Source organism: Hyla sarda, chromosome 3, assembly GCF_029499605.1.
Source record: "Hyla sarda isolate aHylSar1 chromosome 3, aHylSar1.hap1, whole genome shotgun sequence".
Lineage (NCBI taxonomy): Eukaryota > Metazoa > Chordata > Amphibia > Anura > Hylidae > Hyla > Hyla sarda.
The window spans coordinates 431,715,862-431,730,123 of NC_079191.1; the positions used below are offsets into that span (position 1 = coordinate 431,715,862).

A 14,262-nucleotide genomic window follows, 5' to 3' on the forward strand; every position below is an offset into this window, starting at 1 on the left:
TTATTCTCTTCTGTCCATTGAAAACATTCCTGCAGCCAAGTGGGGGGAATCAGCTGACCGCCATCTGAGGGGCCTCTTAGATCAGCACTTTGTTACTGTGACTGACTCCATCAGTCGTGCTCCAAACCATCTCTGGATCCTTCATTGACTCCTTCCTGCAGTCAGCCGCACATCCCCTATTACACGACAGTCATGAATTTTTTTCCCTCTCTTGTCAAAACCACACGAAGAGCCAATGAACAAAATGTTTACTTGTCAGTCGGCCCCATTACACAGGGTGATGATATTGAACTATTTGTCCAAAAGTTACCCTGTGTAATATGGCTAACTATGGTCCCCTTTAATCTTTATCCAAGTTATTTTTGGCAAAAAAAAAATAAAAAAATTACTAAAAATCCAAAGAACAGTCTGAGGCTACGTTTGCCATTTACAGCCCAAAAATAGGGCTCATGGCTCAAAGGGTGTATTTCCAAAACTTATAACCCATCCAATGTATAAGTGTCTGATCATAGGGGGTCTAACAACTGGGTTCCCCTGCAATCTCCATAATGGGGCCTAAATCCTCTTCACTGTATGGAATGGTGTGCAAGCACACACTTAAAGGGGTACTCCACCCCTAGACATCTTATCACCTATCCAGGAGGTTAGGGGATAAGATGTCTGAACGCTGGGGACCCCCGCAATCTCGGCTGTGACACCCCAGACATACGGTAAACGGAGCGAACTTTGCTCTGTGCCGGTTGACTGGCAATGCGGAGGCTCGTGATGTCACAGCCATTCATCCTCCCTTAGACTTGCATTGAGGGGTGGCCATGATGACATCACGAGCCTCTGGCGCTGCACCCGACACTCTGAATGAAGGCCGGGTGCAGCAAGGGTCCCCAACGGCGGGAGCCCCACGATCCGACATCTTATCCCCTTATCCTTTGGATAGGGGATAAGATGGCTAGAGGCAGTGTACCCCTGTAATGCATTTTCTATAGGAGCAGACAAGTAAGTGGGAGCACGGCCCTACTCGACACAACACCCGACTGTCCATGGCCAGCTTCCTATTGACCAACAAGGGTTGCAGATCCAGACACCAAACCCATCTCTCCAGTCCAGGCATCTACAATCTCCCATTTCACACAAATTTAACAGTCTCACGACCTGTAGATGCCGTGTACCTCCATCTTTATTCACATGATCTGAAGCGTACAGGCAAAACTTCTTTCAGTAAAATTATATAAATATTTATCAATATATTAACCAAATAAAATCCAGCTACATTAAAACTATTTCTTTACTATATATTATCAGTTTATAGATTTAAAAATTGCATAAAAAACAACTTTTTTTATTTTTTTTTTATAAGTAAGTTTCCTGTTTTGCATAAGGAACCAGAACTAGATCTCCAAGCTCAGATTGTAGCAGGGTCGCTGATCTCCCAAAAGAAAATAGTCTTCCCAGTCAGAGTCTAAGGAGGGGTCACTAAGGCCTGAATCCGAGGCTGCAGAACCAAGATTAAAGACATCATTGGGGGTGTTGGGCACCTGGAATAGAATGGGTGTAGTGAAGAGCTGCAATCTATCAGAGTTTGGGCTTGTAGTGATTGGGGACTCTATGGCCCCACTACTCATCTCAGACTTTATGGTCTTGTTTGGTGGGAACAGATAATCTAAGAAATAGGGTTTATGGGAGGACCCAGTGTTCAAGTCTGTGACCTCACCACCCATCACTGATGCCATGTTCCTGTGGCAGTAGACCACACTAGATACTTGTGCCTGGGGTGACTGATAAGAATATGGATGGTATCCCATACAAGCTGGCTGAGGAAAGAAGTTTGGTTTTGAGTGCTTTGCCGCCTTCACCCATTTTGCAGTTGCCACCATTTTTTGTTGACTCACGATATTCTGGCGACGTTGAGTGGCTTTGTTTCCAGCTTGGTCAGTGGGAAAATATTCTATCAACACTGGTTTTTTCTTTGGATTCCCACTCTCACGCCTTCTCTTCGCTCTTCGGTTTTGAAACCAGACCTATAAGAGAGACAGTCGGTCATGCAAGGGTACAGCCATGTGTGTAGATAAGCGGGGGTGGATTGAGCATCATCCGCGGGGTGGAACTACCATCTGCTACAGACCCGTGGATCAAACACAATATACCCAATACCACTTTAAGGGGTACTCTGCCCCTAGACATCTTATAGGGGATAAGATGTCTGATCACAGGGGTCCCGCCGCTGGGGACCCCTGCGATGTCCGTGCTGCACCCGGTGTTCATTTAGCGCGTCGGGTGCAGTGCTGGAGGCTCGTGACGTCAAGGCTGTGCTCCGCTCATGACGTCAGAGCCATGTCCCATCAATGCAAGTCTATGGGAGGGGGTGTTGCATTGACGTCACGAGCCTCCGCTCCACATCGCCAGTCATCCGGCACAGAGCGAAGTTTGCTCTATGCAGCGGATGTCTGGGGTGCCGCAGCCAAGATTGCAGGGGTCCCCAGCGATCAGACATCTTATCCCCTATCCTATGGATAGGGGATAAGATGTCTAGGTGCGGAGTACCCCTTTAACACTCCTGGGTTGTCTTCACCTACATGAGCCATCACACACGTAAAAGGAGGACCCAGCAAGCCAGGAGTGGATAGGGTAAGAGGGGTCTGCACAGTACATCAGTTTATCTGATGGTTTTTTTAGCAGCATTTTCTATAACAACCCAAGATTCATGGTGACCAAGAACTAGCAAAGTCCCTCAATAAACCGAACTTGGGGGGGGGGGGGGGGGGGGGGGGGGTAGGACCGAAAGACATACCTGGATCCTTGACTCTGGGATATGTAGACATGTTGCCAACTCCTCCCGATGGTTAATATTCGGATACTGGTTGGTTTGGAAGAAGAGCTCTAGAATATCTAGCTGTGGTTTGGTGAAGATCATTCTCTTTCTGCGCTGCGAGGACCCACACTCCCACTCTTTCTGATATTCCTCCATATTCCGTTCCTGCCAATGTGTGGCACCGCGGTCATCTGTATAGTGAGACTTCATCTTGTCTACAAAAAAAAATAAAAAATTTATATTATAGGTGATGGTAAATGTGACATTCTTTGTTTATCGCAAGACATTGTAAGGGTCATGAAGCTCCTTTTACACAGGGCCTCTAGGCATCTTATCCCCTATCCAAAGAATAAGATGTATGATCGCAGGAGTCCCGCCGCCGCTGGGGACACCCACGATCTCCCTGCTGCACCAGGCATTCGTATAGAGTGTGGGGTGTAGTGCCGGAGGCTCTTGCCGTCATGCCCCCTCCCATAGACTTGCATTGAGAGGGCATGGCTGTGACGTCACGAGCCTACGCATCGCCAGCCATCCGGCACTGAGCGAAGTTCACTCCGTGCACTGGAATTCTGGGGTGCCACAGCCGAGATTGCGGGGGGCCACAGCGGTGGGACCCCCCGCAGTCAGACATCTTATCCCATATCCTTTGGATTGGGGATAAGATGTCTAGAGGCGGAGTACCCCCTTTAAAGAACAAAAACCCACCAACAAACCACTTTTTTGAGAAAATAAAAAGCCAGATGTTAAGTGCAAGTCAATAAGGATTTATGAAATGCAATACCTACTAGGAGTTTTGGACTTTCAGATTTTTTTTGTATGTGTTTTTTTTGTTTTTGTTTTTTTTTTCCTCTTTTTTTTTTAAATCCCCAAAAATGTTTTTATTTTTTCACTGAAATCTTAGCGTTTCCCTCCTAGAGAAAGCTATGGAATGCGAAAAATAGAAAAAATATGCAATGCGAGTTTTGCATTGATGTTGGGGGGGGGGCACACACAAAAAATAAATAAAAAAAAAGGCCAAAGAGTAAACCTAGCCTTAGGGTGCATTCACACCACGTTTTTGCAATACAGTTCCTGTATACATTCTCAATGTGAAAACCGTACGGAACCGTATTGGAAAACGTATGCATTGACTCTCCATTGATCATCATATGCCAAACGATGCATCAGGTTGTGTCCGTTTTGCATCCTGTACGGTTTTGTCAGGTTTTTTTCTGTACCCAAAACTGTAGTCTACCACGGTTTTAGGTCCGGTTGAAAAACTGTATTAAACCGTATACGTTTTATATTTTATTCTTTATGTTTTTTTTTTTTTTTTTTTTAACATGGGAGTCAATGGGAACCATACAGAACAGTATGTGTGTACGGTTCCATCCAGTTTTCATCATATGGTTTTTGACTTTGCACAGTTTTTTTTTCTTGGAATTTCAAACAAGCAAGTAAAGCTTTATTCAAAATGGAGTGAAAAGTTAAAAACGTATGCGTTTTTTTCCTTTAAAAACGGATGCAACCGGATGTCATTTTTCAAACCGTATACGGTTTTTAACCGTATACGGGTTAAAATTTGTACACACGTTTTGATACAGTTTAGTCCGGTTTTGAGGAATCCGTTTTTTCCTCAAAAACCTGATACGGGAACTGTATCGCAAAAACATGGTGTGAATGCAGCCTTAGGCAGTGTTCTCACAGCAGAAAATGTCCAGAACATCCATCCACGGAAGATACGGGCAGACATTCAGACAGATTTGCTTGATTCGGCAGCACTACCACCACACCTATGCATTTCTGCAGACACCAAAATCAGGATGCCATGGAAATTCCGCCATGCGCCCAATGTAGCAGAAGTTCTCTGTGGGAACATACCCTCAGGGAAGCATTTCCCAACCAGGTTGCCTCCAGCTGTGGCAAAGCTACAACTCCCAGCATGCCCAGACAGCCGAAGGCTGTCTGGGCATGCTGGGAGTTGTAGCTTTGCCACAGCTGGAGGCAACCTGGTTGGGAAGGAAAGCACTGCCTTAGGGTATGGATCAAGAGTTTCTGGTGCATAACATAGCTATAGGCCCCTATTCACACAACCAGAGCATCCATTTTGCTTCAGGCCTGTATGCATCATCTTTCCTACACAAACCATGAACTCAACAACCTTTGACTGTCCGGGCATGCTGAAAGTTGTCGTTTTGCAACAGCTGGAGACACACTCGTTGAAAATCACCAGTCTAGTCATATGCAGGTTGCATAAAGTGGCTTGAAAATCCATGGGGGGAGATTTATCAAAACCTGTCCAGAGGAAACATTGCTGTGTTGCCCATAGCAACCAGACTACTACTTTCATTTTGCAGAGGCCTTTTCAAAAATGAAAGTAGTGATCTGATTGGTTGCTATGGGCAACTCAGCAACTTTACCTCTGGACAGGTTTTGATAAATCCCCCCCCCATAACTTTCATATGAACATTTTGCATCACAAATTCCAAGTTTACCTCCCCTCCCTTTCCATCCATATCAACACAGTGCTCTACATGCCCAGCCGCCATTTTGATTTAGCTAGGTAGCCCCCTTACCCGTGAGCAGCGGCGGCGGCTGCACCATCTCCGGGGGCCCGGTGTATGGAGGACAGTACACACCTGGGCCCTGCTCACATCCAGCCATGTCTGATCTGCAGTTCCTGTCATCGCCTCCACCTTGAGGCCTTTTATATGAAGATAAGGCGCAGGCCTGTAAGTAATGAGCTGTGAAGAGGAGAGGTGTGAGGAGGACGGGCACGTTATTCATCTCAGGTAAGATCACTCGTTCATGGCTTCCTGCAGGGGCCGGAATACACCCTGCAATAAACATTTTAGGGCTGGGGGGGGAGGGGGTACAAACTTTTTTTGCACGGATCCGCTTCAAGACTCTCGGCTCAGGCAGTCAATGGGGGAGATTTATCAAAACCCGTGCAGAGGAAAAATGGAGCAGTTGCCCATAGCAACCAATCAGTAAGGCTCGGTTCACACTACGGAATTTCCGCCTGCAATTCCGCTTCGAAATTGCAGTCAGAAATTCCGCTCGCTAAAATGTACTGTATAGTAAATGGGTTTCCTTTATGAAGCGGAATTTGTGAACGGAAAATCCGCTTGGAAATTTCTGCCTGAAGAATGGGGTTGCTCATTCTTTAGGCAGAAATACTCGCGGAACAAATTGCAGTCTATTGGAGACTGCAGTGTCCGCACGGTCCTAGCGCCGACTGATTCAGATGGCGCCGGCCACACTCGGAATCCAGAAAGTTTCCGCCTGGAGATTCCGCAGTGTGAACCTAGCCTTAGGGTCTATTCACACTTCTGAATTTCCGCTTGCAGAATTCTGCCTGAAATTACAGCCCAAGCGGAAATTCAGAAGTGTGAATGGGAGTGCGGAATCCCATAGAAGTCTATTGGCTTTAATTTGAGGTGGAATTCCGCAAGTGGAAATTCTGCCGTGTGAATAAACTCTAAGGCTCGGTTCACACTGTGGAATCTCCGGGCAGAAAATTTCCGCCTGGAGATTGCGAGTGCAGCCAGCGGTGACTGAATCAGTCGGCACTAGGACCCTGCGGACACTGCAGTCTCCAATAGACTGCAATGTGTTCCGCAAGTATTTCCGCCTGAAGAAAGAGCAACGGCATTCGTCAGGCAGAAATTTTCCGTTCACAAATTCCGCTTCACAAATTCCGAAGTGTTAATTTGTGAACGGAAACCCATTCACTACACTATGCATTTTAGTAAGCGGAATTTCTACCTGTAATTTCAAAGCGGAATTCCGTAGTGTGAACCGAGCCTAACACTAAATACATCTAATAAACAGACGCAGTAAAATATATGGCACGGTTTATTTTGCCTGTTTTTTAAGCTATAAAGCTAAATGGCCCAAAAAGGGCTTGACACAAAGACAGGGTTCAGACTGAGGAATTTCCCAGCATAATTCTGTTCAGAAATTAAGCTTGAAATTCCGGTGCAGCAGAATCGTATCGGTGTGAAAGGGATTCCGCTGTACAGAGCACGCTACGGAGTTTACACCACTGGAGTTCTGCCACCAAAAGAAAGATCCCAGTCATTCTTAAAGAGCTACTCTGGTGGAAAACAATTTTCTTCATATCAACTGGTTCCAGAAAGTTATACAGATTTGTAAATTACTTCTATTAAAGAATCTTAATCTTTCCAATAATTATCAGCTGCTGAAGTGGAGTTGTTCTTTTCTGTCTGGCAACCGTGCTCCCTGCTGACATCTCTGCTTGTCTCGGGAACTGCACAGAGTAGAAGAGGTTTGCTATGGGGATTTGCTTCTACTCTGGACAGTTCCCGGGACAGGTGTCATCAGAGAGCACTTAGACAGAAAAGATTATTAAAAACTATTAAAAAATCTTAACCCTTCCAGTCAGCTGCTCCACAGGAAGTTGTGTAGTTCTTTTTCTTTCTTACCACAGTGCTCACTGCTGCCTCCTCTGTCCGTGTCAGGAACTGTCCAGAGTAGGAGAAAATCCCCATAGCAATCCTCTCCTGCTCTGGACAGTTCCTGACACGGACAGAGGTGTCAGCAGAGAGCACTGTGGTCAGACTGGAAAGAACTACACAACTTCCTCTGAAGCATACAGCAGCTGGTAAGTACTTTACACAGGCAATGTGTTACGCAGGAGAACTCAATAGTAAAAAAAAAAAAAAAAAAAACATAGGTGAAAAAATAGCTCCCAATGGGGGAATGTGGCCTTATGATTAAAAATAAATATCCTACAAGAGTGGTGCGCTGCGCTGCACATCCGTTACATGTGACCCTTATACAGAATTTTTTTTATTTTTTCCTCATAATTTACTAAATGAAAACTGTGAACAAAGCCTAATATGAGTGCACTTTTCTGCATCCATATAAAGCCGAATTCACAAAGAGCTGGGGGATAATCGAAAACCTGTCTCTGCCTCTATCCGCCGATGACCGACCCTATAGTGTGCCTCCTGCTGTGCCTGCATTGTCTGTTTGTCTCTATGAGCAGACAAACATGCTGTGGATATTGATACCATTGACTTCAATAGGTTTGCGGAAAATTTACAAATCTGCCACTGTTGCGAATTTTCCACAGACCCATCAAAGTCAATGGTATCAAAATTTGCTGCTGATTTTCCACTATGGGCAACCCACAACGGATTAGCTATGTGTAGGCGTACCTTTAAAGGGGTACTCCGGTGGAAAACCTTAATTTTTTTCCTTCAGATTAACTGGTGCCAGAAAGTTAAACAGATTTGTAAATTACTTCTATATAAAAATCTTAATCCTTTCAGTACTTCTCAGCTGCTGTATGCTCCACAGGAAGTTGTGTAATTCTTTCCAGTCTGACCACAGTGCTCTCTGCTGCCACCTCTGTCCATGTCAAGAACTGTCCAGAGTAGGAGCAAATCCCGATAGCAAACATATCCTGCTCTGGACAGTTCCTGACGTGGACAGAGGTGTCAGCAGAGAGCACTGTGGTCAGACTGGAAAGAACTACACAACTTCTTGTGGAGCATACAGTAGCTGATAAGTACTGGAAGGATTATGTTTTTTAATAGAAGTTATTTACAAATTGGTTGAACTTTCTGGCACCAGTTGATGTTAAAAAAAATTGTTTTCCACCGGAGTACCCCTTTAATGCCTGGGCTTTATTCCATCATTGAATAAAATGTCATTGTGTAAACCATGATTCACATATATATATAATTTTATTTATTTATTTATTTTTTTAAAGCTGTTATAAATAGTGCACAAGGCTTATTTTCTTCATAAAATGACATTTTATAATTTGCGCCAAAATGATCATCTAATTTCGCACTAGCTCGATGTTGTCAGCACCGACGTTGTCATTTTTCTAGTTGTGCGCTTACAGGGAGCGTGGTTAGCAGAGTCGCTGCATTTATCACTTGAGGATTTTTATTTTTTGCACAGTGACGGCTGCCGTAGGAATCTGTGGGAGCCTTTCACCTTTTTTCACACTATCCAGGGGCTTCTTGTCACTTGCGTAAACTTAATGTGCGCAACACAAATTTTGTGCAACAACTGGGAAAAGCAAACGCTTAGCAGCCGGTTTCATAATATGCGCCAATGATAAATAGCGTTTCAGTTCTGCACAACTTTCAACACCTCTGCTTGCTGTCATTCTATGGAAGGAAAGGAACTAGAGATGAGCGAATTTACAGTAAATTCAATTCGTCACGAACTTCTCGGCTCGGCAGTTGACGATTTTTCCTGCATAAATTAGTTCAGCCTTCAGGTGCTCCGGTGGGCTGGAAAAGGTGGATACAGTCCTAGGAAAGAGTCTCCTAGGAATGTATCCACCTTTTCCAGCCCACCGGAGCACCTGAAAGCTGAACTAATTTACGCAGGATAAGTCATCAACTGCCGAGCCGAGAAGTTCGTGACAAATCGAATTTACTGTAAATTTGCTCATCTCTAAAAGGAACCGTCATTTCTCACATCTAAGGCCAGAAAACCGATAAACTAAGATCCAAAAGGAGATTATCGGTGACGTGATCGCAATGAATAGAAATAGAGCAACGTTTTTCAAACAGTGTGTCTCCAGCTGTTGTAAAACTACAATTCCCAGCATGCATGTAGTTTTCCCATACAAGTCAATGCTGCTGGTGCTCCAGCGGAATTTCCGAGAGGAATATTCCATCGGAATTTCCGCCGCGTGAACCGACAGGGGAATCTGTCAATGGGACAGCGCTCCAGTCAATCAGGCTATGGCTACACGGTGACAGCCAATCAGGTCTGAGTTGCACAAACAAAATATTTGCATGATTCGTATGGACGTTGCTGTCAGTTAAGATGTAGTTTTGCTATAAAAAAAAATTGCCAAATTGCATAGAAGTCACAAGCGTGTCGCAGTTGCATGTAACTTGCATTGAGGTCTATAAGGGCAAAGATGCATCTGGGCTGCAAACAAAAAAATTGGATTCTGTAAGATTTTATACATCATTGTATCCTGTAAAATCACATACACTGGATCCTGTACATTTATATACATTTCATCCTGTAAGATCTTATACATTGTATCCTGTGAGATCTTATACATTGTATCCTGTAAGATCTTATACATTGTATCCTGTAAGATCTTATACATTGTATTCTGTAAGATCTTATACATTGTATCCTGTAAGATCTTATACATTGTATCCTGTAAGATCTTATACATTGTATCCTGTAAGATCTTATACATTGTATCCTGTAAGATCTTATACATTGTATCCTGTAAGATCTTATACATTGTATCCTGTAAGATCTTATACATTGTATCCTGTAAGATCTTATACATTGTATTCTGTAGGTTCTTATTTTTTTAGTTTTTTATTTTCCCTTTAATATTTTTACAGTTACATTACAATTCATAATAAAAATGGACAATCAGCTTCAATCATTTTTTCTCCCCCCAACAACTCCCACCCTCCCTGGTGGGGTGGATTGCCCAATACCCTGCTTGTGGCCAGATGTTCAATGAGAAATTGCAAAATTCTTATTCCCCTTAGCGTTTTTCACTTTGGCATTTTTTTAATCCTTTTGGCGTTTTTTCACTCTTTTTTGGCATTTTTCAGATTGTTGGTAATTGAAGCATGTTGAGCCACTGGCGATTTTTTTTATTATTATTTTTTTGTCAAAATCGTGGCGTTTTTCTCCCATAGAAGTCTATGGGAGTGAGAAAACGCCAAGAAAAATATGTGGGTTTTAACTTTGGCGTTTTTGCAGGCGGTTTTTATTCTTTTTTGGAGGGTATCATTAAAAAAAAAAAAAGATACAGTAGTGGTAGAAAATTGTATCTAACGAAATGTATCTTTTTTCTAACAACATTTTTATTACTTTTTAAACAGGGATCAATTTATGTGGGCGGGTGGGGACCTAAAAATGTAGCTGACAATAATAAAAAATTTTCTTTTTTTTTAGGTAGTACTACTACTCCCAGCATGGACCACACTGTTTTATGATGGGAGTAGTAGTACCTGTACTAATTGACAGATCATCCATTGTGATCCTCCTGTATAATGTATAGATGCAGCGGCCTCTCTTCTATGGTCCCTGCACTGACGTATATATACACATATTCATATTTCCCGGAGAGCTGTGATTGGCCAGATGGTTCCAGCCAATCACAGCTCTCTGTTGGAAATAGGAATATGTGTATATATACGGCCGTGCAGGGGACCATAGAAGAGCGCCGGCCGCATCTATACATTATACAGGAGGATCACAGCGGGTGTCAGTAGTGACATCCACTGTGATCTTTCCTTAACTGCAGGTACTACTACTCCCAACATGGAGCACAGTCTGCTTCATGCTGGGAGCGGTAGTACCTGCATTAATAGACAGATCGCAGCAGGTGTCAGAAGTTACACTCGCTGCAATCTGTCTATTAATGCAGGTACTACAGCTCCCAGAATGGAGCAGAGTGTGCTCAATGTTGGGAGTAGTAGTACTTGCAGTTAAGGAAAGATCACAGTGGGTATTACTACTGACATCCGCTGTGATCGTCCTGTCTATAGCAGAGATGCAGAGCGGCTGTATACATCGCTCACATCTCTGGACTATACTCGGCCACTCACTCATTCATATTTCCCCAGAGCTGTGATTGGCTGCAACCATCCGGCCAATCACAACTCTGGGCGGAAAATATGAATGAGTGATGTGAATAGAACATCACTCAGAGTACAGAGCAGAGATGTGAGCGCTGTATAGAGCCGCATCTCTGCTATATTATGGTCGATCGCATCCGGTGTCAGGACTGACACCCTGGGTGATATGTCTATAGTACAGGTACTACTACTCCCATCATGGAATAGTGTGTTCCATGCTGGGAGTAGTAGTACTACCTAAAAAATGTAAAAAATAGAGAAAAAGTGAAACAAACACACTTTATTAAAAAATAATAAAAATGTTGTAAAATATATACATTTCTTTTAATAAAAAAATTTCCATCACTGCTGCATCCTTTTTTTCCCTTTTTTTTCTTTTTTTTTTGGTACCCAACACATTTTTGGTACCAAAAAAAACTGCCAAAGTGCAATTTCCAAGCAAATGAAAAAACACCAGACGCAGGAAATTGCAATGGCGTTTTTTCAGGTGTTTTATTTCAACCCAAAAAACGCAGCACAAAAAAAACAAGTATAAACTTAGCCTTAGGGTAGGCTGATCCTCAAACTGGGTGTTTGGCAGGGAGGAGGTAGATGGAACAAGGGTGGGGGTGGGGGGCTCAAATGCCAGCCACAGTCGGTATCGCGCCAATGGGCGATTCGTCTGACGAAGCGCCCATTGGCGCGATACGGACCGTGGCTGGCGTCTGAGCTCCCCCCCCCCCATTCGATCTACCGCCTCCCTGCCGAACACCCCGTTTGAGGATCAGCCTACCCTAAGGGACACGTACTGGGTGAGTGCTCCATCTTCGAATTTCTTGGTATCTATATGATTACAGTATTGTCTGTTTCCGTGAAGCCCCTCCTGGGATCCGAATTGGGATATACATGCTTCCTCTCCACTCCTTGTCCGCATACTATTAATATTGCATTTATAATGGTGACATTTTCAGTGCCAATTCCCTTTTTGCCTTTTTTCTTTTACCTGTTTGTTACATAATTTACAAATCTGTTTCATATATATAAAAGTTTTTTCCTGGATAACCCTTTTTAAATAATTTTTTTCTTCTATACCAAGACCAAAAATGTCCGTGACAAAATTATACTGCAGTATGATAGCGAAAAGCGTTTCAATTTTACTATATGCTTTTTCCCATCCTTTTTGTATTTCTTTACAACCCAAGATCATATGATAAAGATCTGCACCTCCCACTTGACACCTAGGGCAGTTTGAATCCTTTCTTTTACCCATTCTAAACAGGGCCTCTGGGGTGTAGCACAGTCTGAGAATCACTTTAATTTGTGAAATTTTGTGATTCAGATTTATGGATGAGTTATCGATATTTTAAAAAATTTCCCACCATTCTTCCGTTTTGATTACCCCAATTTCCTTTTCCCATTTCAACTTTTTTTAATTTTATTTTTTACAAAATTGTCCATTAATATATTATATATTTTCCCCCACACCTTTTTTTTTTTTTATACCAGATTGGACATTTAACAAAAATTCAAGGGCCTCCTGTTCAACAATTTCCCACCTGGTGTTTTTTTTTTCCTTTTTAAATGCATTTTGAATCTGTATATATACGTACCTGCACTCTTTACCCAAATTATATTTGCGATTAAGGCAATCCCATGGAATAAGAAAACAGTTTTGATAAGGGCTATACAGTCAGCCATACTCAGTGGAAGCTTAATCCAAATGGGAACCTTTGCCCCAATTTTATCAAGTATTGGTAAACATTTTAATTTATTATACTCCTCCACATTTTTTGATATTTTAATACCCAAATATCCCAGGGAATCTTTTGAATTCAGTATTGCTATATTTTCTTATGGTGAGATAATTTCCCCATCTAATGGCAATTACCCCAATTTTGCCCAGTTAATTTTATACCCCGAGAATTTATACCTACCATTGCCACTATTTGCCTCTTGAGAACGTCGTTGTATACATTGTATCCTTTATGTTCTTTTATATTGTATCCCATAAATTCTTATACATTGGATCCTATAAATTCTTATACATTGGATCCTGTAAGATCTTATACATTGGATCCTATAAATTATTATACATTGGATCCTGTAAGATCTTATACATTGTATCCTATACATTATTATATATTGGATCCTGTAAGATCTTATACATTGTATCCTTTACATTATTATATATTGGATCCTGTAAGATCTTATTCATTGGATTCTGTAAGATCTTATACATTGTATCCTATAAATTCTTATACATTGGATCCTGTAAGATCTTATACATTATTATATATTGGATCCTGTAAGATCTTATACATTGTATCCTATACATTATTATATATTGGATCCTGTAAGATCTTATTCATTGACTCCTGTAAGATCTTATACATTGGATCCTATAAATTATTATACATTGGATCCTGTAAGATTTCATACATTGTATCCTATACATTATTATATATTGGATCCTGTAAGATCGTATACATTGGATCCTGTAAGATCTTATACATTGTATCCTATACATTATTATATATTGGATCCTGTAAGATCTTATTCATTGGATCCCGTAAGATCTTATACATTGTATCCTATAAATTATTATACATTGGATCCTGTAAGATCATATACATTGTATTCTATACATTATTATATATTGGATCCTGTAAGATCTTATACATTGTATTCTATACATTATTATATATTGGATCCTGTAAGATCTTATTCATTGGATCCCGTAAGATCTTATACATTGTATCCTATAAATTATTATACATTGGATCCTGTAAGATCATATACATTGTATTCTATACATTATTATATTTTGGATCCTGTAAGATCTTATACATTGTATTCTATACATTATTATATGTTGGATCC

The 14,262-nt window shown here is 41.9% G+C and overlaps 2 protein-coding genes across 2 annotated transcripts in view; both read right to left on the reverse strand.

The window, feature by feature from the left end:
* Positions 1–1,201: 1,201 nt before the first annotated feature.
* Positions 1,202–5,577, reverse strand: LOC130363126 (homeobox protein Mix.2-like). Its single transcript, XM_056568503.1, has 3 exons — positions 5,362–5,577; positions 2,786–3,021; positions 1,202–2,015 (listed from the first exon to the last, which is right to left on the reverse strand). The coding sequence occupies exons 1-3, from the start codon at positions 5,570–5,572 to the stop codon at positions 1,386–1,388; spliced, it is 1,077 nt and encodes a 358-aa protein (XP_056424478.1). The 5' UTR covers positions 5,573–5,577; the 3' UTR covers positions 1,202–1,385.
* A 29-nt stretch (positions 5,578–5,606) lies between these two features.
* Positions 5,607–14,262, reverse strand: part of LOC130363125 (homeobox protein Mix.2-like) — a 57,299-nt gene continuing 48,643 nt past the window's right edge. Inside the window, exon 5 of the transcript XR_008891731.1 lies at positions 5,607–5,622. The gene's annotated coding sequence lies outside the window, so the exon portion shown is untranslated. The remainder of the gene's footprint in view (positions 5,623–14,262) is intronic.